The sequence below is a fragment of the Sardina pilchardus genome, chromosome 19, assembly GCF_963854185.1.
Source record: "Sardina pilchardus chromosome 19, fSarPil1.1, whole genome shotgun sequence".
NCBI classification, from domain to species: domain Eukaryota; kingdom Metazoa; phylum Chordata; class Actinopteri; order Clupeiformes; family Clupeidae; genus Sardina; species Sardina pilchardus.
The window spans coordinates 1,827,801-1,855,300 of record NC_085012.1 but is presented as its reverse complement, the minus strand read 5'-3'; the positions used below and the strand labels follow the sequence as shown (position 1 = coordinate 1,855,300).

Genomic DNA, 27,500 nt, shown 5'->3' with positions numbered 1-27,500 from the left:
GACCGTGTGACGGAGCCCATGGTCTCATAGTGCTGCCCACAGATCAGAGTGTGTGTGTGTGTGTGTGTGTGTGTGTGTGCTCTGGCACTCTCACAATGGAACACTACATGAGGCTCGAGAAAAGGCCCTTGTTCATGTGAAGAGGATCATACTCAGATCTGGATCGTGCTACGCAGAAAGGCAGACTTCATTGTTTTCTGTGTGAAATGTCTGTGTCTGTGTGTGTATGTGTCTGTGTGAGTGTGTCTGTCTGTCTGTCTGTGTTTGTGTTTCTGTCTCGTCTTTCTCTGTCTGCCCTGCTATGTGTCCGTGTGTGTGTGTGTGTGTGTCTGTCGGTCTGTCGGTCTCTCTCTGTTTGTCCTATGAGTGTGTGTGTGTGTGTGTGTGTGTGTGTGTGTGTGTGTGTGTGTGTGTGTGTGTGTGTGTGTGTGTGTGTGTGTGTGTGTGTGTGTGTGTGTGCCCAAAGTATTATCTTCCAATCTTCATCAGCATTCTTTCATCAGGTGAAGAAAGCACAAACATGGCCATTAATCCCCCCCCCCCCCTCCCTCCCTCCCCCCCCCCCCTCCCCCCCTCCCCTGTGCTATTGATTGCAGGCCATTAGGGGCCATTAGGTCTCCATTCTCCTCCACTCTGAGCCCACTGAGGCCCTCAGGGTCGCCCCCCCCCCCCCCACCACCTGTTTTTCCCAACGGCTCAATGTTCTGTTTTTCCCAACGGCTCAATGTTCTGTTTTTCCCAACGGCTCAATGTTCTGGTTTTCCAGCCTCTCGTCTCGTCTCCACCGAGGTTTCTTCAGGTGTCCCGACGCAGAGTGAGCGTGTGTTGTCCAGCCGGGGGCGGAGCATGTGGACGTGTGTGTAATAAGAGCTAATCTGAGCCCAGCTAACAGGCCGCTGGTCATGGCAAAGCAGAAGGGCTGCTCGGCGAACAGGAGAGTGTGATGATGCCTCAACGCTCCCTCACACACCTGACTCCAGGGACACAGCGGAGAGAGAGAGACAGAAGGAGAGAGGGAGGGGATGAGACAGAGAGAGAGAGAGAGAGAGAGAGAGAGAGAGAGAGAGAGAGAGAGAGAGAGGAGAGAGAGAGAGAGAGAGAGAGAGAGAGGATGAGAGAGAGAGAGAGAGAGAGAGAGAGAGAGATGAGGGGGTGTTACAGATTCGAGAGAAAGTCAGTCCAGATGGCTGAAGAAGATTAAATACCATCTGCCACAGGGATCTACAGAGAGAGGGCCAAACACTTACACACACACACACACACACACACACACACACAGAACTCTCTCACACTGACAGAGTGTAGACAGACAACCACACACAGAAACACACACACACACACACACACACACATCACATCACTTACACCAGTGTCAGGCTAAAGGCTGATGCTATTAAGAACTCCACTAAAATCTACAAAGCCAAGTTAGCCAACCCAACAAGTCCCCTCTGTGGCTCAGTGTGGTGCATTATGGGCCGTAAGGCCACTGCGCCTGGTGTGTTATGGGAAAAGCGGATTGCTTGCGTGCCCGGTGATGACAACAGGTGGAGTAGAGCTTGTTTGTGCGTCTCCCTCTGCGTTCCTGACTAAGACTCCGTCCAGAAAAACGTGTTCCTAGCAGCACGAGAGGAGCAGGAGAGCTATCTGGACTCAGGGCCGAGCCGCCCAGCATTGCTACGGTGTGTGCAGTGGCCTGGGGACTCCTGTCTGCTGCGCTAACCACAAGCCTTTAGTCCTCGTCACCAGAGCCCTGCGGCACGTCTCTTCTGGACGTCCTGGATGAGCACCTGGCTCTAGCAGCTTTGCTCTCCGTGCTACAGGGCAACCCAGAGGCACCTGTCTTAAGGCCAGTTCAAAAACAAGATCCGCGACGAGACGAGCTGCAACATTCTAAAAACCAGCGACGTTCTAAAACTCTGCAACTAAGATTTGACACGTTGAATGTTTAGCGACGGCTTGCAACTGCTTGCAACTTTTGATTCACACCGCCGCAACTGCTCTCAGACCGTCGCGAATCTTTGGTTTGAACTGGCCTTTACAGCACAATGGCATGCAGGGGTGGTGGTGGTAGTTTACACAGCGCTGGCCTACAGAGAGCGGCGCTCACTCCTGAAGCCGTCAGACTAATCATCTCTCACCATCGCACAAAACACTTCTGCTGTGGCATTAGTCAGTCGTGGCGCAATTTCCAACCCAAGTTACAAAATCAGCATTTCGGAGGCAAATGACTAGTCACAAACACACACGCACACACACTGAAGTCACAAACACACACGCACACACACACACACACACACACACACACACACACACACACACACACACACACACACACACACACACACACACACACACACACACACACACACACACACACACACACACACACACACACACACACACACACACACACACACACACACACACACACACACACACACACACACACACACACACACACACTGAAGTGAAACAAGTGAGCTCCCACAGGCTAGTGAGGCGTAAATGTCCCCACCTACACAAACCCCTTCCTGCTTTCCCATCGGTGAGACGGGGGACGTGATGAAGCATTTGAGCAACCTGATTAAACTCTGGATCACACACACACACACACACACACACACACACACACACACATGCACACACGCCCTAACGCCATCACAATCACCCTCTCACTTCTCACTCATTAACCTGATTAAACTCTATGTATCACACACATGCACCCCTAACCCCATCACAAATCACCCTTTCACTCATCAACCACACCGCCACAACACCATCCCAATCACCCACTCACTACACGCACTCACAAAGCGCTCACAAAGCCTTCAAGCAATTACGAGGGCTCACAGGGCTCAGAGCCCACTACCACGGCTGAGCCCCCCTCACACTAGAGACTGTAGGCAGACTAGCACCACTGAGCCCCCCTCACTACAGAGTAGAGGCAGACTAACACCACTGAACCCCCCCCTCACACTAGAGACTGTAGGCAGACACCACTGACCCCCCCCCCCCCCCCCCCCTCACACTACAGAGTAGAGGCAGACTAACACCACTGAGCCCCCCTCAGTCTAGAGAGTGGAGGCAGACACGCAGTTTTTCCTGGAGCCGCTTGAATTCTAATTTTACTCTACATTGTTGAGTGGGAGAAATATAAACAGAATGAGGGGAAAACGTGAAAAATGGATCCATTTTGGAGACACACACAAAGACACAGCTTATTTTTGATCATTTCATCATTTCCTGTCATTTTCAGTCCTTTTACGTCATTTTCAGTCCATTTCTGTCCGCAGAATAGGAGGCTGTGAGGCGAGAGCTTTTTGTATGTATTTTGTCCTTGAGTTTTCATATCGTCACCCTGATTGCTGGTTCCGGAACAGACATTTCTTCAAGCGGTTATCAAAAGCTGCCTAGTTCCCCTTCACGAGTCATCAGCACTCTCCACTTGAGCCCCAAACAGGCCGCCTGAGCGCCTCACTTCCGCAAACATGCATTTCCTAATTAGAGACGGAGTGGCCGAGAGAATGGGCCCTCTGCAGGATGCTCCCTCTCAATCAGACAACACACACACACACACACACACACACACACCACTTCACCCTTAAGCCCTAAAAATACCCTCTTTATTGGAACTACCAACACGGCTTCAAATATCCAATATCGTGTGTGTGTGTGTGTGTGTGTGTGTGTGTGTGTGTGTGTGTGTGTGTGTGTGTGTGTGTGTGTGTGTGTGTGTGTGTGTGTGTGTGTGTGTGTGTGTGCTTTGCGTATACATTTCAGCACAAGCTGAAAGCCCACTCTGGAGACGCAACATAATGACAGCATGCGGCGCTGGCCCTCATAAGTGCGATCCATAAGCCATCTCCTCCTGCATTTAAAAATCAATGCTTTTAAAGGAGCGAGAGGCCGGCCAGAAACCCCACACCACTGCGGCTCCGGTAGCCCTCTCGGCCTCAGTGACCTCATCTCCTGTGATGTCATCACGCATCACGCTCACCCCTCCTCAGTCATCGCATGAAGACGACGCGGTTTCAGTGATGAGCTATTTCCTGGGACACGCCAATGTGATGACTTACTTCCTGGGACACCCTGACGTAAACAAAGATGCGCACAAACCACTTTTCTTTTCTAATGAAAGAGAATAGTAGAAGTACTGTAGGTTTAAGCTTTGACGCCAGAGAGAAATAACGTTTCCTCCCAAGTTTGAATTGAATAAATGAACAAACGCTTTATGTACGCCCACATTACATACAGACAGTCACAAGTCAGGCTCCTCACAAGTCATAGCTGAGAAAGAGGAGTTGATCAGTGTAGCTGAGGAAGAGGAGTTGATCAGTGTCCATGAGGAAGAGGAGTTGATCAGTGTAGATGAGGAAGAGGAGTTGATCAGTGTAGCTGAGGAAGAGGAGTTGATCAGTGTCCATGAGGAAGAGGAGTTGATCAGTGTAGATGAGGAAGAGGAGTTGATCAGTGTAGATGAGGAAGAGGAGTTGATCAGTGTCGGTGAGGAAGACGGGCATGCGGGCCCTCCACCACATCTCTCTCTCCATCATGATGGCCGTGTGGGGAGCACTAGTCTCTCCATCATGATGGCTGTGTGGGGAGGACTAGTCTCTCTCTCCATCATGATGGCTGTATGGGGAGGACTAGTCTCTCCATCATGATGGCTGTGTGGGGAGGACTAGTCTCTCCATCATGATGGCTGTGTGGGGAGGACTAGTCTCTCCATCATGATGGCTGTGTGGGGAGGACTAGTCTCTCTCTCCATCATGATGGCTGTGTGGGGAGGACTAGTCTCTCTCTAGTCTCCTGCTCTGAGCAGCTCCACCTCATCAGGACAGCAGGGCCCTGATCAATTAAAGGCCTTCTCTTTCTCTGGAGGAATCTCACAATCAATACTGTCCATTTATCACCATCTGACTAGGCAGCAAGGCAACACACACACACACACACACACACACACACACACACACACACAGTCTGTAAAGTGTGTATATAAACACAGCACACACACACACACACACACACACACACACACACACACACACACACACACACACAAATCCGTATATGGACTGTGCATATAAAACACACACACACACACACACACAAATCTGTAATGGGACTGTGCTTATAAATACACACACACACACACACACACACACACACACACACACACACACTTGAAAGTACTTGAGAGGGGCATAAGCATGCTTGATGCCCAAGCTGACTAGGCAGTAGCTCTCTGCAGCTCTAGAGCATCCTCTGAAGGGAACAGCTTGACATTTGTCAAGAGGCTGAACACACCGCTGATCAGGACAGTGCGCTGGGCTGCCAAAGGACAACCCTCAAAGAGAGAGAGAGAGAAAGAGAGAAAGAGAGAGAGAGAAAGAGAGACAACAGAGAGAGAGAGACATAATGTACAAGGCGTATGATGTACTGTAAGTAGAAAGAGAGAGTGTGTGTGTGTGTGTGCGTGTGAGAGAGAGAGAGAGAGAGAGAGAGAGAGAGAAAGTAGACAGAAGACAGAGATAATGATGATTTAACAAGCTAACTTACGTTACATGACAAAGTGTCATCATCCCCCATGGAATCCTCCAGGACATGATGGGAATCCTGCATGAAAACAGAGATGAAAACACATCGCTTTTAATACATCTTCACAGACAAATGTCAAAATGTCTGCCTCCTAAAATCAGACAACTGTCACAATCCTCATTCTTACGAACGCGTGTTGACATTTTACATTTATTACAGACGAGGCCCTATTACAGACAAGGCCCTATTACAGACAATACAGACAAGGCCCTAACACAGACAAGGCCCTATTACAGACCAGGCCCTATTACAGACGACACAGACCAGGCCCTATTACAGACGACACAGACCAGGCCCTATTACAGACGACACAGACCAGGCCCTAACACAGATGAGGCCCTATTACAGACGACACAGACGAGGCCCTAACACAGATGAGGCCCTATTACAGACGACACAGACGAGGCCCTAACACAGATGAGGCCCTATTACAGACGACACAGACGAGGCCCTAACACAGATGAGGCCCTAACACAGACAAAGCCTTCATACACTGAAGACTGAAGGCTGAAGACATGTGGGGTAAACGGGGACAGTTTTTGCATTCTGGTTTTGATTTGAAGGGTTTGTATGTCTGATGACACTATGCTGCCTGCTTTAATGCAAATGTTACAACGCATAAAATAAAGTGATAACAAGTAGTGACAAAGTAATACAGCTAATCATATGAATGACTACATTTGCATGACGAGGTGTGTTTCTGAAGGCATGCACCCCACTACACGCTAATCTGTTAAGATGGTATGAAAAGAGCCGACCATGTCTACATGAGCAGATGTGTACAAAGCAGAGGGATTTATTATAGGGGAATGCTTTCTGTGCTCGCATGGGAGATTTCTATTCTATTTCGAAAGTTGCTGAATCTCACAACCACAGCCAACCACAACGACTGAATATGGGTCTCTGCTTTGCAGCTGTCATACTTTGACAGCATGAAATGCATCCTGAAGAACATGGTGATTCAAACTGAAACTCAAAGCTTATTTGTCACTTAGACCATCACACACACAATGATGAACAGTACTTGGTGCAAAGCAAAGATCAGGTAGAAATGTAAAATAAAGAGCAAGCTAGAATAGAATAAATAGGATTAATAGCATGAGATATAATACACTTGTGTGACATTAGATTAAGACTGTGAATAACTATATAACTACATGGGATACATATTGACTTCCTGGGGCCATGGCCCGAGCTCGTCCAATTTTTTATTTTTTTTTGCTGCTTCATTGCACGGTTGCGGTTGATATGGCGGCGAATAGAAGCTTTACAGTGTAGAATGTAGCCTACCCCTGGAGACAGTATATTGAGAGACAGGATATCCTATGCTCAATCATAGAGTAGCATCATAGCCACTCAAGCCCATGAGTCCTCCAGATAAGCTCCCAGGGGGGCATCACTGAATTTGCTGACATGAGCGTTTGAGTGCCAGTGTGGGTCTTCCATGGTGTCTTGGCAGACAACTGAAACATTTCTAATGGGCTGACAATAATGTCCTCACCTCTGAGACTAACAATAAACTAAATCTATGACAGACGAGGGTGGCAGTGACATCATATCCTGGATAAGCGCGGAGGGTGAGCCATTCCACAAAGCCACGTCAGTTGGGGGTGACTTTCTGCACAACTCATCGCGATGATTCAGAACAGGGTCATTTTCACATCCCGCCTGTATCAAGCACTCATTCTTGCTTGATGGTTCCCTGACAGATGAACGGTTTTGTTTTTAAAAGGAGAGGCGAAAATTCTTCGTCCTCGGCGGGTATTCTTACTCAAGATATCCAACTCGCTCATCCACATTCTTTGCGAGATCAGCGTACTGGATATGATGATCATCAGATGTTTTCTTTTATTGTCAGCATGTCCCGAGGATACAGTACCACAGCTGAGAGACATCCACTACACTTCCCAGAGCTGCTAAAAGACTGGGAAAGTGGTCCCAACAGACCGTGTATGTTTAGTATGTAATGTGTAGCCGATGGGCTATATTGCACTTGATATTTTGATTTCCTCACACATATCAACTTGTGCATGCACACCTGCCAGGAGCATTGGCAACGTAGCCTAATCTACAAGCATCTAAATACCTTAGCAAATTACTACCATGTCTGAGTGGGTTTAAAGCGGAGGCAATAAATTAACCTCGATTAAACTCGTCCGCTGAGTTAATAACAGGGCCAAATGAAGGTCGCCCAAGACTCAGACATGTCTGCACAATAATTCTTGTATGTAACCCTAATATTGTGGACACAGGCTTTTTTCTATAATTTGCTAGTTGTATTGTGCTAGTTTTAATAATAGCCTAGGCTATACTGTATATATTTTAAAAACTCCTAGTTCCAAGCTATGGCATGCACAGGCCACCATGCTAATAGCTGACCGGTCAACTGACCCATGTTCTGTGGATGTTGCCTTACATTATATTGGACTCATCGTGTTGCATAAAATAGGGGTTAACCTACATGGCGACCTGGGTCCCAGCGAGAACGCAAATTCGAAATTTGATTAAGAAGTTCTGTTATTGCCATGCTCAAGACAAAGCACAAGTTTCCAGAGAGATTTTTGAAGCAAGATCGCATCCTGCCCTGCGTGCGTAAGTGTGTGTGTGTGTGTGTGTGTGTGTGTGTGTGTGTGTGTGTGTGTGTGTGTCTGGGGGGGTGAACAATCCCTGACGCAACCTCCCCCTGCTTACTCCTTTCCTCTTCCAGTGTTTGCAATTTATCTTTTCGGAGTGACCATTTCTTTCCGACAAAGGGTGTAACTATAGCTGCGCTAATATCACCCTAGGTTTTCGACTTCTATAAATACATGGAATAGCCTGTTTCCAGGTTGGCGGCCCTTTATTCTTAGAAGAGCGAGAAGAGTTAGTCAACTGGGTCGGCTAAATGTGGAAGTCTTCGAACATCCTCCAGTGAACTGATTAGACAGGTTTGCGATAAATAAATCGAACATTTCATCACCGTTCTACAGTCTACTAACCACATCATCTTCACACTCTGTGCATTTCTAGACTATACAGTATTCACACTTCATAAGCACTTTGGAAAACTGCCCTACTTCACACATAGGGAAGAGTCAATCTGCGCAACGGCACTTGCTCTTCGGATCAAAGTAAGCGGAGCTTGCTACAAAGTAACATGTTCTGAGGGTGTAGCTCACCTCGCTCGTTGCACTCGCCAGTGCCATCTTTCGCCAAGGGTCAGCTAGTTGAGCCAACGGCATCTTCACAGCTTCAAGTTGGACAATCCAGCAGTAGAGAAATGGGTAATTTTTCTGCTTGTCGACGCTTCCGAGATGACTTAAAAAGCGGAAAAGTCACTGTTTCTTCAGATGTGGGCTGTCCTCGACGAGGGAAAACAAACGTAAAAACACCCTCTAGCGTAGGCAATAATTCGGAAGTTCCCTCCCCTCCACTTCTGCCCCTGTGTCACTGTACCTTGTTTCCACTGACTGTCTGCGCTCTTTCTGTTTCATGAACCCAATCGCACCCACTTCCGTTTTTCCCAATATGGCGCCTCGGACTGGCTTACCTGTCTGTCAGAACGAGCGGCTCAATAGAGCGGCTTGGTGCAGTCACTTTTGCGTCATCGGAGGAGGGAGGGGCAAATACACCATGGAGGGTGCCCGAGAAACAGGTGAGAGGCCTACACGGCACAGTGGGGTGTGTTGAGTCACCAAGAACAACTTTTGGTGCCAACGCCTCTCTCCAACCATCAGGCGAGCGACATCACATCGCATCACTATCATGCATGCTACGTTTTTTTAATATAAACCTCATAAAACAAACCCTGCCGTGAGATGCTGCTCTTATTGTCGATTGTTAGAATAATATATGGTGGGCTATAGACCTGGGTTTGTGTCGATAAAATATCTGATGTAAGTGTAACACAGACCATTCAGCAAAATAATAATTTCAGACAATCACAAATGGGTCTGTAAGCTTCAGCTTTTGCGACCCCTACTGGAAAAAAAAATCGGATATTGTGTAACTTCGAGGGAGTAATCCTGTGTGTGTCCCAGTTGGAGAGAGATGCAGACTTAATCACTTGTCTTTGTTATTTTGTGTAAATGCTTGGCCTATGGCTATGGAGCTGCTTTGTGTGACTACACAACCTTGTCCGAATGGCACCAGGAGGCAGAGTCTGTTATTGGAGTTGTGACAGCACCATAACAAATAATTGTTTGTCTATTTGATATCCTTAAAAACTGAAAGGCAGAACAAAGCAAACAGTCGGGTTTATTTGCCTTTATTTGATGTGGTCCTCGGGAAAACATGATGTGAGAGAATTTAACTCTACCAAGATAATAATGCTGCCTGAGTACTTTACAGTGACATTACACATGGAATGTGATTTGAATGGAGTTATTATTATTTGACTAATCAAATGTCAAATGTTCAAATTCTCTGTATCAGCAATTTAAGACATTTTCAGTGTAAGCGTGTAAGCTGGTTGAGGAGAGCCAAGATCAGACCCTGCTGTGTTTCTGTACACCAGAAAAGTATTGAAGACGACCTTGAGTCTCAGATCCTTACACAGGTCCCCTTGAATATTTCTGTTCTCATTTCAACTGTTTAAATGCAGTTCAGATGGTTCAGGTTCTGTTAGACAATAATTTGACATCCCCTCTCTTTGCATATCTGATCCCAAGTAGAGACCACACTGAATTTGGCTGTCTGACCAAACAGCAGTCTCTCTATGGCTCGCCAGGTCACCGTTCACCGCCAGATAATCCTCGAAACAAATCAAATCACTTTCATCAGTGTGTAAAAAATGTACTGGGGCTTTGTTGAAATCAGTGTGTCAACGTGTCTATTCCAGTTGCTTGGAGAGCAAATCAATAAGGATCATTTAAATGGAAGCATCACAGTCTTGGTAGGAGGCCATCGCTTCTGACCTGCTCTGAAATTCACAGCCCAAGATGGCTTTGCTGGCTCCAAAATGCATGTGGGTAAGAAAGCCGTCTTGGCTCAGCTCAACACAGCTCAGCACTATTACAGCCCACTGGTAAGGAAACAGCATTAGAAAAATAGAATAGATTCACCATCAGCATTCAAGTAGCTTATCAATCTCTAGAAAGTGCAATGTGTGCTGAAAGCTACAATACCATCAGGAGCACAGATAGCGAGCATATCCAATACATCTTGAGGAGGCGTTACAGTGCCACTGGCGTACACACTGCCAGATGCACATGATGGAGTAAGCTGGGAGTCAGGTCAGAGGTCATTCATCCTGACCCACCTTCTACATTGGTCATACTTTCACATTGGTCATCTGTTTCACTAACATTTTTGTGCGTTTGTAAAGGGAGTTTAAAGGGTAGGTAAAGGTGTGGCCCCATGTCTCAGGTCAGAGGGTTGTAGCATGGGGTCTAAGGTGCCAAGTTAAAGATAGGTAACATGGTGGCGGACGCACAGCATGGGGTCTAAGGTGGCAAGATAAAGACAGGTAACATGGTGGCGCACGCACAGCATGGGGTCTAAGGTGCCAAGATAAAGATAGGTAACATGCTGGCGCACGCACAGCATGGGGTCTAAGGTGCCAAGTTAAAGACAGGTAACATGGTGGCGCACGCACAGCATGGGGTCTAAGGTGCCAAGTTAAAGATAGGTAACATGGTGACGGACAGCGCTGGCACACGCACAGCATGGGGTCTAAGGTGCCAAGTTAAAGACAGGTAACATGGTGGCGGACAGCGCTGGCACACGCACAGCATGGGGTCTAAGGTGCCAAGTTAAAGACAGGTAACATGGTGGCGGACAGCGCTGGCACACGGGCAGCATGGGGTCTAAGGTGCCAAGTTAAAGATAGGTAACATGGTGGCGCACGGACAGCATGGGGTCTAAGGTGCCAAGTTAAAGATAGGTAACATGGTGGCGGACAGCGCTGGCGCACGGACAGCATGGGGTCTAAGGTGCCAAGTTAAAGATAGGTAACATGGTGGCGGACAGCGCTGGCGCACGCACAGCCTTAGCTGCGGGACTTGAGCTTCATCCAGGGGTTGGTGCCGCGCACCTCGATGGGCGCCTCGCTGGAGAAGATGTGGTCGCACAGCTCGTCTAAGGGCGGCTCGGGGTCGGAGGTGGCGAACTGAGCCGCGTCCTCAATCTCTTTGCGTATCTCCACATCGATCACCTGAAGAGAGAGGGAGAGGGGGGGTCACAGATTAGGAATCAGATCATTTATTTTGGAAATGGCGAGGGTTGGACCTCCACAGCATGCACAGTGTAGTTTGTTCTGTTGCTCTTGGAAAGTACAACGTTTTTGTGCACACGGTGAAGTGGGGCATTTGATAACTACGAATGTGGAGTTCTGTGAGTACTCTATTGAAGCAACGCTGGGCTAGTGTTTACTAATATAAAGCTGTGTCCGAATCAGAAGAAAATGCTGCCTTTTAAGATATCTAACAGGGGAGCGAGGCATTTTCAGCTTCTAAGATGCCCAACTTTGAAGTTGAACATTAGTTATTCTGATTTCTGTTATCCTGGCAACAGTGTTCTGTGTTGCTATCTTGCTAGGCTGTCAGAAACAAAGTTCGTAGCCGGTACCTTGATGCCTACTAGAGCAAATGACTTATTAGAGAGCTGAAGGTAGTGAGACAGTAGACAGCTGCCTTCAGTTTCGGACAGACCCTAAGGCCCTGTCTACACTAACACGGGTAAATCTAGAGACACAAATATTTATCCATTTAGCCCTTCTGTTCACATTAAAACGGTGAATTCCGGCGACACTGAAAACAATGCTTTTCAAAAACGCTTGCTGAGGCGGATAAATGTGAAAACTGCAGGTTTGTGTCGTAGTGTGCACAGTAAACAATAGAACGTTCTATTGAAACCCTTCTAGAACCCCCTTAGTGTTCTAACCTTGAGTTCTTCCACACTGGCCATGTTGTTGCTGATCATACGATCTTTCAGCAGTGAGATGGGGTCACTCTTACTGCGAACCTCCTGGATCTCATCACGTGTGCGGTAGCTGAGGAGAAAGTGCCGGAAGTTTCAAAGAGGAGCATACACAGAGCAAAAGGGCAAAAGCATATGGAAGGATGGAACTTCAGTGGGGGGAGAAAAGCGGTGAAAGAGACTGGGCCAAGAAGCGTGTGTTTTGGGGAAAAAGCTGTGAAGCAGTTTGAGACATGAAGGGAAAAACAGCACTGTGAACCTCGGGGTATGGAACAGGCAGGCCTGTTTCCTAACACTAGTAGCGTAAGGGACACAAACCACAGGGGGAACTGTCAATCAAAGCCTCCTTCTCACCTGACCCCTGGGTCACTCATACTGTGTCCATGGTAACGATAGGTCTGGAGTTCCATTAGGATGGGACCCTGAAGTAGGAAGTATGGGTGGGAATGTGTGACATTATCATTACATGCGTACGCTACAAAAGTCTTCTGTGATGTGCTGAGTACTGTGAAGAGATGTATTATGGGATACACAAGGCTTTTTGAACAAGATAAGATTGACATTATACTCTGATCATTTGACCTCAAAATAAAGTCAGAAACACAAACCACCTCAAATGGACCATGCCTGACATTGTGGCTATTACTAATCGTCATTGGGAAGAGTTCCCGTTATGGAAATGTGATTTACTGAAACAAAGTGCTGTTCACACCAAGAATGATAACTATAACGATAACTATGTATCGCTCTCATTAATATTATGAATGATGACGTTCACACATAAACTATAACGATAACGACATGAAGAGCGATATCGTTGGGGATCACTTTCAGAGCGATTTTAAGAATGATAAAAAGCTAACAGTCAATCAGAGCCGATCCCAGTTTAGCCATCACATTTATTAACACGAGGAGAGACTTTTTTTTAGCGTTGGTCAGTGTGGATGCTTTTACCGTTATGGTTAAAGTTATGTTTATAGTTATGGTTATAGTTATGGTTGTTGGTGTGAACGGCCCTTAAAGCTATGTTAGCTAGTTATCGTTCTTAAAGCTGTGTTAGCTAGTTATCGTTCTTAAAGCTACTGTATGTACTCCAGCTTCACACATGCGTGAGTCCCACAGCACTGTGGAGGTGGGAAGTCTGTGAGTTGAAGGCCAGTCTCACCTTTCCACTTCTGCAGTGATCGGCTGCAAACTGTGTTGCTTCTCTCACGCATAACACATCCATGCCGTCCACCTACACATGTTGGAACAGATCAACAGACAATTATTCACTTATGCCAGTCTCTTATTCATCTTCTCCTGTCTGTTGCTGTGTGGGTGCCAGAGATCAGGTGGGCTGTGAAGTCAAGTCACATCCCCTCCAGCACTTGGTACTCTTGAGTCGATGTGAATGTGATTACAGCTCACTAATACACTCCTCGAGTGGCGAGAGCGACTCGATCGGCGCGTTACCCTGATGCCCGGGATGTAGTCGCCCCGGCGGTAGTATTCCGTGCTGGCGGACGCGCGCTCCACCGACGTGCCCATGCCGTACTGGTTGTTCTCACAGATGAAGATGCAGGGGAGCTTCCACAGGGCCGCCATGTTGAACGACTCGAAGACCTGGCCCTGAGAGACAGGAACAGGAAGCGGAAGCGGCAGCGGCAGGAAGTTACAACAACAGGATACGGCACGCAGGATGGGTCAGACCACACAGGAAGTAACAGTGGACGTGACGGGACTTTGGAAAGGCCTCACCTGGTTTGCGGCTCCGTCTCCGTAGAGGGTGACACACACCTGGTTGTTGCCCTGGTACTGACATGCCAAGGCCAGCCCCGCCCCCAGCGGAACCTTTTTAAAAAAAATAAATAAAATAAAACAAAACCCAACACTTGTTATCCAGACCTTCTGTTAAAATCTCAAGCTAAGTTAAACCCATGCTTGGCTTTAATTTAGAATAGACATATTTAGCTGTGGGTGTGTGCAACCTAAATTTCCTACAAAAACGGGTGTGATTATTTTTAAAGAGTTAGGCCTTGCACAAAAAGGGATGAAAATAACCCAGTTTTAAACTACAGTGGTATCAGAATAGCAGAAATCCCTATTCTGGGCCCTGCCCCACCTGTGCTCCCACGATCCCGTTGCCTCCATAGAAGTTCTTGGTGTACATGTGCATGGAGCCTCCCTTGCCTTTGGCCACGCCGCCTCTTCGGCCTGAGGAGCACAGGGGAACATTACATTACATTACATTACACTACACTACATTACATTACATCACATTACATTACATTTGACACTTTTTAACCAAAGCGACTTACAACATGGTAAAAATATTTACGCTTTTAAGAGCACTTCTAACTTAAAAGAAAGAATAAGAAATGTACGCCAGTTTGTGCCACTGAGTAGTAATCATATTCTGACTTTAAACAGATCATGCAATATAACGGAGGACTAGAAAATATGTGAAGTAAGGGTTGCTTAAGTTAACTATCACATGTAATCCACTGGAAGGCTCGCCAGCATCAAAGCTAGTGGGAGCAGGTATCTGCCTTCACAGCTGGAGTTTCTGTTCTCCAGCTGCTGAGACTGACAGCCATGCTACAATGCGTGCACAACAGAAATGCTCCGTTCAAAATAGTTTTATTTAGAAAATAGACATTTGTGTTCACTACCATGTCTTGTGTAGCTAGTTCCATTGCTCATGGTGGAAGCTAATAGTTGCAGCATCCACTCTACGAAAAGAGCACTTCAGTTCTGTGCCTGGTTTAGCCTGCCTGTTAGGGTGCCATACCCACCCACTGTGCCCTGTTGCAAACACACCTGTGAGCTCTGCCAGGATCTCCCTGACGGACACGCCCCTGGTGAAGGTGTACCCATGGGCACGGTACGCTGTGATCAGGTGATCGTTTGCTGTGATGCCACCCTCGATGCCCACGGCACAGGCTTCCTGTGGCACAAAACAAGAGCAACGCTTAACTTCCTGTGGCACAAAACAAGAGCAAAGCTTAACTTCCTGTGGCACAAAACAAGAGCAAAGCTTAACTGCAGACTCACTATTCCAAGAGTAGCTCCTCTCCTAGCACTCGTAACCACTGAACGTGCTTAATCTTGCCCTTACCACTACACGAACACCCTTGCCCTTACCACTACACTATCACCCTTGCCCTTACCACTACACTATCACCCTTGCCCTTACCACTACACTATCACCCTTGTCCTTACCACTACACTATCACCCTTGCCCTTACCACTACACGAACACCCTTGCCCTTACCACTACACTATCACCCTTGCCCTTACCACTACACTAACACCCTTGCCCTTACCACTACACTATCACCCTTGTCCTTACCACTACACTATCACCCTTGTCCTTACCACTACACTATCACCCTTGTCCTTACCACTACACTATCACCCTTGTCCTTACCACTACACTATCACCCTTGTCCTTACCACTACACTATCACCCTTGCCCTTACCACTACACTATCACCCTTGCCCTTACCACTACACTATCACCCTTGCCCTTACCACTACACTATCACCCTTGCCCTTACCACTACACTATCACCCTTGCCCTTACCACTACACGAACACCCTTGCCCTTACCACTACACTAACACCCTTGCCCTTACCACTACACTATCACCCTTGCCCTTACCACTACACTATCACCCTTGCCCTTACCACTACACTATCACCCTTGTCCTTACCACTACACTATCACCCTTGCCCTTACCACTACACTATCACACTATCACACTATCACTATCACCACCGCGCATGGGAGCGCTCCCTTATTCATCATAACTCACGCTGATAACGCTGTCACCTGAATGACTAGATATACATGTGGATGTGACTTGCTCACACCAGGAAGGATAACGTTAAGGATAGCTCAGCTGTAACTATAACAATATGAAGTGAGGAGACCAACGATCAGAGGTGGAAAAGTCCGGTTCCAGAAAGTTCTACTATGTATTGTGATTTCACTAATTAGCTCATCCACCTGGCTGAGGAGTTAGAGGATCCGAATGTACTTCGGAGTAGATTCAGCTGATTTAGTGAATGGAGCAAATATGTGATGGGATTTTTACTTTCTGAAGCCAGACTTTCACAACTCTGTCAACGATACAGAAAGTGTCTCCTCTTTTTGATGAATGTGATGTCTAAAATTTGATGATTCTGATTGTCTGTCAGTGTGACATTGTTCTTAAAAATCATTCTGAAAGTGATACCTGACGATATCGTTCTTCATGTCGTTATCGTTATGGTATATGCTATGGTATATGTGAGGACGTTATCATTCGTATAGGCTGGAGTGATACATTTTTGACGTTATGATGGTTCTTGTTCTTGTTGTGAACGGCCCATAAGTACAGTGTTCCTGCTGCTGCTGTCACTCCGGTGAATGCTCTTGCCGTTCCTTGACATGGACATCAGTTCAGCAATAAAGCGTCATACAGTTGTGTTATCTCAAGTAGGTCAGAGACGGACAATGGCATTGTCTTAACAAGGACACCGTGACCCAAATGAGAACAAGCCAGCCCCTGTTTCCTTCTCCATAAAGGAACCTCACAGACAAAACTACACAAGCATACAAATGGGGAAAGAAGCGCTCCACCATGACCACGTGCTCACGGGCACCAGGAGTCTAAAGCTCACCTTACGACAGAAAACATTTTAAAAAAACAGCGCACCTGTCCGTCGTACAGGTGGCAGAAGCCGCGGATGATCTTCTGCTTGTAGAGCTGGTCGGCCTTGAGCTCCATGCGGCGCATGGTCTGCATGGTCCGGTAGTACTTCAGGCCCTGCTCACGCGTCAGCACCGCCTGAAGCGGAGGGCCCTGCTCCAGACGGTGCACGTCGCACTTCTGAGAGAGAAGCGCACAGAGAACACCAGCCAATCACCACCAGGCCCATAGAAAACACCGGCCAATCACCACCAGGCCCATAGAAAACACCAGGCCCAGCAGAGTTACATTAACACCAGCTAATCACCACCAGGCCCAGCAGAGTTACATTAATATTACACATATTTATTTAGCAGACACGTGATGTGATATTTAGTACAGCGCATCAGTCATGTGATATGATGTGATATTTAGTACAGTGCATCAGTCATGTGATATGATGTGATATTTAGTACAGTGCAGTCATGTGATACTTAGTACAGCGCATCAGTCATGTGATAGTTAGTACAGTGCATTAGTCATGTGATATTTAGTACAGTGCATCAGTCATGTGATATTTAGTACAGTGCATCAGTCATGTGATAGTTAGTCCAGTGCATTAGTCATGTGATATTTAATACAGTGCATCAGTCATGTGATATAACCTTGATATTTACTACAGTGCATCAGTCATGTGATAGTTAGTACAGTGCATTAGTCATGTGATAGTTAGTAGGCCTACAGTGCATCAGTCATGTGATATTACCTTGATATTTACTACAGTGCATCAGTCATGTGATATTACCTTGATGTCAAAGGTGGCCTGGGGTGTGAAGTCGGCATAGGATCGAGTCGACACCACCGCCCTGGCACCCTGCGATAAGAAAACAACAACAAATATTTGAACTGTCCAGGAAAACGGCCAGATATTGGGTCAATGGATTGATGCTGAATATAAACAACACACAGACATGCATGCATATCAGGAAAAAGTGTTAAGTCAGAAGTATTTTCCACAGAAGATCATGCGTAAAGATCTTTCAAAGTAGTGCCGTGCACTCAAGTTTGCCTGTGATAGACAACTGCATGTGATAGACAACTGCATGGGATAAGCTCCTCACTGTGGAAATAACATGTGATTTGAGCTCCTCACTGTGGCAATAATGAGATCAACCAGCAATGCAACAAATGAGCCTGACTGACTACTTCTCACTAAAGTAGACATTTCATACCTAATGGCACCCCATAATATTGTGTCACACACACATTACAATGTTACTGTTATAGTAGGTGCAAGGTTTCTACTGTATCTACAATCAGAGTCTCACTTCACTACAGTGTGGCCTAAGGTGGCTACAGCACATCCACCCATCTACGTGATGTTTCTACTGTCCCATAGCCTCTCGTGTGCCAGTACTAACGGAAGCTGTGAGCTGGTGGGGTGGAGTTGGCAGGTGAGGTGGTGAGGCTAAGTCAGCGTATTCAGACTGGGCAGCCAGCAGCTGGAGAACAGCTCTCCGCGGGGAGGACTGGGGAGAGAAGGCCAGTCAATCAGGCTTAAGAGACACCCATGTGAACACTGGTGCACCGGGGATCACACAGAGACTGTGGGGTAGCCTATCTCCTACAAACAACACCAAAAACCTACAAACACACTAGTTTCTTACTAAACACAACCGCAATACCAGACTCTACAATCGCCAGGGAAGAGACAATGTCTGACAGCCTAAGCTGTGCTCGTCTACAACAGGCCTGACCCATTCCGTTGCATGCAGCATGCCGTGCGCCCATCGTAATCTAATAAATGTCACAAGTGGCGGAGCGGGACTCCAGGGGATGTGGGCGCTCTCTTCTCTACCAGCAGGCATGCCAAATAGCATCAGAGCTGTGTGTCACTGTGCTCAATCAATTTGAGAGAGGTTACCCCAAACTGAAGATACAGACCGCATTGCTGTACATGAAAAGGTACAGCTTCACACTGAGCCGAATGGACGTCTTACCTCTGACACTGTTTGGGCACCCTACAACAGGAGGTGGAAAAGAAAAAGAAAGGGCTTTTTAAAATAAATAAATAATTAAATTGTGAAAAGGAGCTGTGTCTTTAGCTATTAAGTGGGAGGGCGGAGTGAGTGACTCATTGTTTTGTCTTGGCAAAGAAAATGTCACATTGGATGATTCAAGGTAATATGGCAGAAACAGACGAGAAAGCTAAACACAGACTTTAGAAGGGAATTGGCAGACTGACAGTCAGAGGATTATCCCAGAAATAGACGCGCGGCAGTTACCAACAAACCGCGTGAACGTAACTTCAGCTTTATTTCCAAATTACTGAGTGCAACAAGTTCATCAGCAACTGAAACTCTTAAAGCGACTAATTATGTGTGATAATAAGACACATCATGACGCAAACCTCGATAGAGCAGAGAGCGGACGATGGGTAATTGCTCAGGGCAGTGCGCAACCAGATAAACGCGCAATGTCACCATCAAACGATTACACACGACTAAAATATGAGCAAAGATGCTATAAAATCACGGAAATCTGAATCCTACGTACATTTCTTTTCCTCTATTTGTTTGATGAAATATCGGTGCGATAAAGGACGCACTTGCTGTTATCATTGGCAACCAAGACTAGGTCAGGCCTTTTATGAAAGGTCAACATATTTTGTGTTAACAATTTCTGTTAGCATACAGTTGTATGTTGTATGAGAATTATATAAATATACCCACATTTTTGCTGGCGGCTCCCCTAAACACGTTTGAAATGATCGTCAACATATTCTGCATACTACCGGTGACACCACCCGCAAGCTAACCTGTCCCGTTAGATGCATAGGAAGTTGGCTACAACGACACACAACTTCATGTCGGAACATCGGAACTGGGCAGAGAAATACTTCCGGTGTCGTGAGTGGAGAGGAAGGTGGGGCTTATGAGCATGACAGTGGGGATATTGCAGTATGATAGCAGTGCAAGCTGTAATGAAGATATTGCAGTCTATGATAGCAGTGATGAAGCTGTAATGAAGCCAGATGATTTAGCAATACAGTGTGAAGTTTCTGCCCAATATGAAAATGGTGGGTTGAAATTACAATAATTATCTCAATATTCAGTCACAAATGGGGAAGCTTACATTACTTATATAGGCTATCCTGGCTTGTTGTGTGTTGGCCAATGGATGAAGGACAGCCACTGAATTGGGCTGGAGTGAAATTGGTCTCTGAGGTTTATGTTCATTTTTTTTTTTTTTTTTTTTAAGAATGTTTGCATTCTAAAATCTGTCTGTCTGTCTGTCTGTCTGTCTGTCTGTCTGTCTGTCTGTCTGTCTGTCTGTATGTCTTTCTTTCTTTCTTTCTGTCTCTTCTTATAGCTTTTCTGAGGCCCACAAAGAAAGAAAACATGTGTAACTTTTCTTCAGCCCTTTGACATGACAATACTGAATTAAGAGAAATAAATAAATAACCATCTTAAAACGTAGAAGCACAGTAGAGAGGGACTTTTAATTTGTATTCCTTATCTGTATTGCCAGCTTGTAACAGGTGGCCACTACCTGGACAGTTCCCTCCGTGTGTTGGACCAAGCAGGCTCTAGTGACCACAGATATCATGCCACTCCACTGCAGTAATGCTACAAAATGTCTAGTTTTGTCTCTCTTCATGTGTTTAGAATGTAGTCTGTGTGAAAATAAGGCTTCAAAAGCACAGCACTGCAGAGAGGCCGAGCCTAAACAGGATGAGCTTCGGTACCCACGCACGACTAGAAGTGAGTCATGTTTACCCATGTTGACAATGGTAGTTAAGGTGTGTGTGGTGAATCCTACTGTTAGTAATGTAATGTCTTGGAATAATCTCAAGCTTTATACAGGAGTCACCTTCTCTTTGAGGTCAAGGTACATTTTCTAATGTAATAGTGGTTTTATAATAGTTTAATTATCTCATCATGTTTTATCAAGAAAGTGAGTTTAACTGGCGTTCATGAATACGTGTACACACTGATGTAAGTGTGGACTGATAATACCTTTTAGGCTTTACAGTTTTAGTGCCTAACTCTCTGTGATGTTGTGTCCTAGTCTCCAAGACAGCACCCAGTTGGGAGGGGACTGCTGTTGTTGACGGGCAATTTAAACCAATCAAACTGGCTGATTATCTTGGGAAATACTTAATTCTCCTCTTCTATCCACTGGATTTGTGAGTAAATTATTTTGTAAGTTTTAAAACAGAACTTCAAATCACAGCAAACACTATTACTGTAACTACTAGTCTACTACTACTGCTGCTACTACTACTACTACTACTACTACTACTGCTACTACTACTACTAATAATAATAATGATAATAATAGAAGACATTGAGATCGATCATAATAATCTGCATTTACCTTTCTCTACTCTGTGGCTAGATAATGATGATAATAATAATGATAATAATAGAAGACATTGAGATTGATCATAATAATCTGCATTTACCTTTCTCTACTCTGTGGCTAGATAATGATGGTAAATAATAATAATAATAATAATAATAATAGAAGACATTGAGATTGGTCCTAATAATCCGCCCCTACCTCTCTCTCCTGTGCGGATATATGAAAGCACATTTGTGTGCCCCACGGAGATCACAGCCTTCAGTGACCGTGTGGAGGAGTTCCGCGCCATCAACACTGAGATCGTGGCGTGCTCTGTGGACTCGCAGGTGGCCCACCTGGCCTGGTAACACCAGAGACACTTATATAACACCTCCCAACTCACCTTTCCATACGTTATGCCCCCACCTCCCAACTCACCTTTCCATACGTTATGCCCTCACCTCCCAACTCACCTTTCCATACGTTAAGCCCTCACCTCCCAACTCACCTTTCCATACGTTATGCTCTCCCAACGCACCTTTCCATACGTTATGCTCTCACCTCCCAACGCACCTTTCCATACGTTATGCTCTCAGAACTCACCTTTCCATACGTTATGCCCTCACCTCCCAACTCACCTTTCCATACGTTATGCCCTCACCTCCCAACTCACCTTTCCATACGTTATGCTCTCCCAACGCACCTTTCCATACGTTATGCCCTCACCTCCCAACTCACCTTTCCATACGTTATGCTCTCCCAACGCACCTTTCCATACGTTATGCCCTCACCTCCCAACTCACCTTTCCATACGTTATGCCCTCACCTCCCAACTCACCTTTCCATACGTTATGCTCTCCCAACGCACCTTTCCATACGTTATGCCCTCACCTCCCAACTCACCTTTCCATACGTTATGCTCTCCCAACGCACCTTTCCATACGTTATGCCCTCACCTCCCAACTCACCTTTCCATACGTTATGCCCTCACCTCCCAACTCACCTTTCCATACGTTATGCTCTCCCAACGCACCTTTCCATACGTTATGCCCTCACCTCCCAACTCACCTTTCCATACGTTATGCTCTCCCAACGCACCTTTCCATACGTTATGCCCTCACCTCCCAACTCACCTTTCCATACGTTATGCTCTCCCAACGCACCTTTCCATACGTTATGCCCTCACCTCCCAACACACCTTTCCATACGTTATGCTCTCCCAACGCACCTTTCCATACGTTATGCCCTCACCTCCCAACTCACCTTTCCATACGTTATGCTCTCAGAACTCACCTTTCCATACGTTATGCCCTCACCTCCCAACACACCTTTCCATACGTTATGCTCTCAGAACTCACCTTTCCATACGTTATGCTCTCCCAACGCACCTTTCCATACGTTATGCTCTCAGAACTCACCTTTCCATACGTTATGCTCTCAGAACTCACCTTTCCATACGTTATGCTCTCCCAACGCACCTTTCCATACGTTATGCCCTCACCTCCCAACTCACCTTTCCATACGTTATGCTCTCCCAACTCACCTTTCCATGCGTTATGCCCTCACCTCCCAACTCACCTTTCCATACGTTATGCTCTCCCGACTCACCTTTCCATACGTTATGCTCTCCCAACTCACCTTTCCATACGTTATGCCCTCAGAACCCACCTTTCCATACGTTATGCCCTCAGAACTCACCTTTCCATACTTTATGCTCTCCCAACTCACCTTTCCATACGTTATGCTCTCAGAACTCAACTATCACCTTTCCATACGTTATGCCACCAGAACTCAACAATCACCTTTCCATACGTTATGCCTCCAGAACTAATGATGTTATCCAATGTGCCTTAGCTAATGTTAATGTAGAGGTATTATTTTCCGACAGGTCTTTTTTCTTTCTTCTCCTTTTCATGTGGTGTTTACTCATTTGACCTGCTTAATGACAGCAATATATGAATATCAAAACCAGTCAATGGTCCAGCAGGAGTATTAATGAGAAATCATCTCTCCTTATATGGCACACTGTTGCTGATTCAGATTAACATCACACAACTCCTTCTCTGCGGGTCTCCACAGGGTCAGCACACCGAGGAAACAGGGCGGCCTGGGGCCTGTGAAGTTCCCCTTGTTGTCAGATTTAACGTTTCAAATTTCTAAGGACTATGGGGTGTATTCAGAAGAACATGGACACACACTAAGGTGGAGAAATAAATATGTTCTGGTACTGCATTTTATTGTCGCTTGGATGCAAATGCACAACAAGGAATTCTCAGAATACTTTCAGGAGAGGAACAATACGCAGACATGTAGTGCTTCTGATCAATGAAAAACTCTTCTTTCATTTTTAAAAAACATAATCTCTAAGGCAAAAGGCAGGCATTTTTCCCCTATGACACTGACAGTGTCTTCTCTGATTAAGTTTACAGTATATTGACCAAAAACACAATCCTGCTTCTTATTCAAATGTGGAATAGTTTAAACAGCATTCCCTATTTGTCCCGTCCTCCCTGCAGAGGACTGTTCATCATAGATGGGAAAGGGGTTCTGAGGCAGATGACCATCAACGACCCCCCTGTTGGCCGCTCTGTGGACGAGACTCTCCGGCTGGTGCAAGCCTTCCAGCACACTGACCAGCACGGGGAAGGTAAGGAATCTCAATCTCACAGAGAACATTACAAGGGTCCATAGGAACAGCACTGACGAGCACGGGGAAGGTAAAGAATCTCACAGAGAACAAAACAAGGGTCGATACGAACAGCACATGACCTCAGTCTGGCTTCTTTTTTACTCATTTAAATGTGATAACAACACTTTCTCTTCTATTCATTTAAATGTGAGGGAGTGATATTAACACTTTCTCTTTTACTCATTTAAATGTGAGGGAGTGATATTAACACTTTCTCTTTTACTCAATTAAATGTGAGTGAGTGATAACAACACATTCTCTTTTACTCAATTAAATGTGAGTGAGTGATAACACATTCTCTTTTACTCATATGTGAGCAAGTGGTAACAACACTTTCTCTTTATTGAAATATGAGCGAGTGATAACAACACATTCTCTTCTTCTCAGTGTGTCCTGCCGGCTGGGAACCAGGAAGTAAAACGGTAACTTTAACACTGCACTGTGCATGGACATACACATGCATGTCATCTGTCAGTGTAGGCTGCATTACATTACATTTGTTCACAACATCATGAACAACCAACCAGAGGTGTTCCGACTTCCCTCCTTGTTATATGTTCCTCTTCACCTCTCATCACTATTGCGATACGGTGTAGTTCTCCTCACAGCAAAGCCTGTCTAAATAGTCCCTATTGCCTTTCCTGACACATGTAGTGCTATCCATGTTCATTCTTTAAGATGAATGCACGCCATTTAGGTCAACTTAACATGTAGTTCTGTTCCAACTAGATAAACCCTGAGGAGGCTCTGAGAGCCAGGTGGCCAAGAGTGGAGCTGTAAGTCCAGATATCTCCTTCTTCCATTTCTGATGAGAGGGCTGCATATGTCCCTGTCCTATGAGAGGGCTGCATAAGGCCCTGTCCTGTGAGAGGGCTGCATATGGCCCTGTCCTATGAGAGGGCTGCATATGTCCCTGTCCTGTGAGAGGGCTGCATATGGCCCTGTCCTGTCTCGTCCCCAGTCCTTCATCGGTGTTTGTTTTGTCCATGTAATTGCTGTCATGGCATATGAGACCTCCACTATTTTGTGTAACTACTTCCATCGTATCATATCAACTATTTTTTAACCAGTCGGAGGTCCCAGTGAAAACTGATTATGTTGTCCACGTCTTGAATACACGTTCAGTGTCACTGTTTCCCACTCATTACAGGTAAATGACATCCCTTTGAGAAGCTAATTATTGTGAACAGTGGTGAACCAGAAGCAAGACACAGCTCCTCGTTTTAAACATTGTAAAACCACATATGAAGTAAAAAGACGTAATGCTTTCTTTTCTGGACTGATTCTAATAATTGTTTTTACTGAGAGAGCAATTGGCATTTCAGTCAGTTGAAAGGGTATAGCCAATGGTGTTTATTGTCTGACTTCACAAACACATTACACAGTCAATGAGAAGTGAATAACACATGTACTGTCTGTAACAATAAAAAAGTTAAAAAAAGAAAGAAAGTAAAACACAAAATAATGACAACTTGTGCGTTTGGCTTCCATTTTAAGACAAGGACGACAGAATTATTACTTTTACAGTCGTATAAGATAGGAAGTGCAAAAAGGCCAAAATAACTGGACAGAACCATTTTCAAACATCGTTCAGAAAAACTGATTCTAGGATTACTTCAGGTTGCAGCTGCCAATGTATCAATCTGATAATCTCTTTGGTAAACAAAAAAGATTACACGTGAAGTGTGAAGGTAGTGTCTAAGAGCACATCAAAGAGCATGGTAACAGTTCAGTACATACTTCAACAGACATTACATTTTAGACAGCAATGCTCAAAGCAACATTATGAAATTGTGGAAAAGGAACTACATCATACATACAGGAAACAGAAAACAAATAGAGAATACAACATGTGTTCTGTGTTATATGTGAAAAGTCAAAGTCAGTTGTTATGATCACCATAATAAAATCTCCACCTCTCTCTGAGTAAACCCAATGTGTCTTTAGTATTCACATACATTGTAAATATAAAATCTGTAACGATACGGTCATTGCATGCATATATATCCTCTCTCATTATTTCATTCTCATTATGTCACACACCCATTCACACACAAAACCACAGCCTCTAGTGCTCATACAGTATTGGCAGGTAGTATCAAAAACTTGTAAGGCATTAACCAGAGATTCCTCTTTGCATCTAGGCCTGACCTCTGATCGTCCCTCATCCCTCGTTGTCTCATTTAGGCTTGACCCCTCACCCCTCGTCGTCTTGTTTAGGCTTGACCCCTCTCCCCTCGTCGTCTAGTTTAGGCCTGACCCCTCATTGTCTCATCAAAGTGCCTCTTGCCATCCAGGTACAGCATGGACTCTGCAAGGCAGCGTGTATAAAAGAGAGCTCAGTTCCACAGCAGCATGTTCCAACAGAATAAATAATGCTTGCAGTCTTCATATATTTACAATCATTTCAGGTAGCATTGTTACATGTGTAAAAAGAGTGATAGTGGCCATTGGACACCATGAAGTAGATACTGTCAAGAATATACAATAAAGGCAGGGTGTACACAGAATATTTTCTCACCACACATGCACCAAGAAGACCCACGGACCAAGACATGGTTTATTTAACTGCTCCACCGTTTGATGTACCACGTACATGTACACTTCCGTCCCCAAAGCCCAAACCCCAGAACCTGAATATGCGTCTCACCTCCGTAGCTGCGGGGGGCAACGGCAGGTACCTCCTTATCCGCTCTGAAGGTGAAGTGGAACACGTTGGTTGTGTTGTGTTGTCCAGTCAGGGGGTCGAGCACCTCTGTGTGCACCCTCACCTGGATGAACCGCTCCTGTGTGTAACACACCTGACAACAACAGACAAGGGTCAAGGGTCAATCTGATGAAGAGGCAAGGCAAGGCAACTTCATTTATATACCTGTAGTGCATTTCGTAGGCTACAGCAGGGCAACCCAATGTGCTTCACAAAGATAAAAAAAAAAAAACAATAAAACCACAGAAATATAAAACCAAGCAGCAGAAAGAAAAATAAAATGAAATGAGAAATAAAATGTATAAATATACATCCATAAAATGTGTGATTAAAAACCCTCTCTCTACATATATATATATACTGTATATATAATAAATAATAGTAATAATAATAATAATATAAAATAAAATAAAATAAAATAAAATAGATAAAACTTTAAACAAAAAATTGCATAAATGGATAAATAAATAAATAGACTGCTAAAACAGCAGGGTCTTCAGTGCTAATACTTGAAGACCCTGCTGTAGTGAGATGTGAAGGATAAGGAGCTTTTATGAACTCACCTGGGAGGAGAGCATCAGCAGGGAGCCGATCTCCACCGGCT

The 27,500-nt window shown here is 45.5% G+C and overlaps 4 protein-coding genes across 7 annotated transcripts in view; 1 reads left to right on the top strand and 3 right to left on the bottom strand.

Annotated features, from left to right (window-relative positions):
- The window catches only part of rps6ka3b (ribosomal protein S6 kinase, polypeptide 3b), a 52,678-nt gene extending 43,570 nt beyond the window's left edge, over positions 1–9,108 (bottom strand). Inside the window, exons 1-2 of the mRNA XM_062521486.1 lie at positions 8,757–9,108; positions 5,560–5,616 (exon numbers count right to left, since the gene is read on the bottom strand). Of these exons, the coding sequence (XP_062377470.1) occupies positions 5,560–5,616; positions 8,757–8,819 (120 nt within the window). The 5' untranslated portion in view covers positions 8,820–9,108. The remainder of the gene's footprint in view (positions 1–5,559; positions 5,617–8,756) is intronic.
- A 720-nt stretch (positions 9,109–9,828) lies between these two features.
- pdha1b (pyruvate dehydrogenase E1 subunit alpha 1b) lies at positions 9,829–20,005 on the bottom strand. Of its 3 annotated transcripts, XM_062521304.1 has the most exons (13): positions 19,886–19,979; positions 19,154–19,174; positions 17,959–18,027; positions 17,181–17,354; positions 15,298–15,424; positions 14,600–14,691; positions 14,236–14,328; positions 13,951–14,106; positions 13,661–13,732; positions 12,850–12,917; positions 12,460–12,568; positions 11,529–11,731; positions 9,829–11,461 (listed from the first exon to the last, which is right to left on the bottom strand). In XM_062521304.1, exons 1-12 carry the CDS (start codon positions 19,940–19,942, stop codon positions 11,567–11,569), a joined length of 1,203 nt encoding a protein of 400 aa, XP_062377288.1. In that variant the 5' UTR covers positions 19,943–19,979; the 3' UTR covers positions 9,829–11,461; positions 11,529–11,566. The 3 variants fall into 3 exon arrangements, with proteins under 3 accessions (XP_062377288.1, XP_062377287.1, XP_062377289.1); XM_062521303.1 differs by having other exon boundaries at positions 9,829–11,731; XM_062521305.1 differs by lacking the exon at positions 19,154–19,174 and having other exon boundaries at positions 9,829–11,731; positions 19,886–20,005.
- A 715-nt stretch (positions 20,006–20,720) lies between these two features.
- On the top strand, positions 20,721–25,576 carry LOC134065644 (peroxiredoxin-2-like). Its single transcript, XM_062520616.1, has 8 exons — positions 20,721–20,917; positions 21,225–21,342; positions 21,748–21,864; positions 23,580–23,702; positions 24,017–24,147; positions 24,577–24,611; positions 24,919–24,965; positions 25,340–25,576. Exons 1-8 carry the CDS (start codon positions 20,761–20,763, stop codon positions 25,341–25,343), a joined length of 732 nt encoding a protein of 243 aa, XP_062376600.1. The 5' UTR covers positions 20,721–20,760; the 3' UTR covers positions 25,344–25,576.
- acot9.1 (acyl-CoA thioesterase 9, tandem duplicate 1) overlaps positions 25,519–27,500 on the bottom strand; it is a 9,072-nt gene continuing 7,090 nt past the window's right edge. For both annotated transcript variants that reach the window (XM_062520614.1, XM_062520615.1), the window contains 3 exons: positions 27,460–27,500; positions 26,840–26,990; positions 25,519–26,500 (listed from right to left, as the gene is read on the bottom strand). The exon at positions 27,460–27,500 is cut by the window's right edge and continues 47 nt beyond it. In XM_062520614.1, coding sequence (XP_062376598.1) covers positions 26,439–26,500; positions 26,840–26,990; positions 27,460–27,500 — 254 coding nt within the window. In that variant the 3' untranslated portion in view covers positions 25,519–26,438. The remainder of the gene's footprint in view (positions 26,501–26,839; positions 26,991–27,459) is intronic.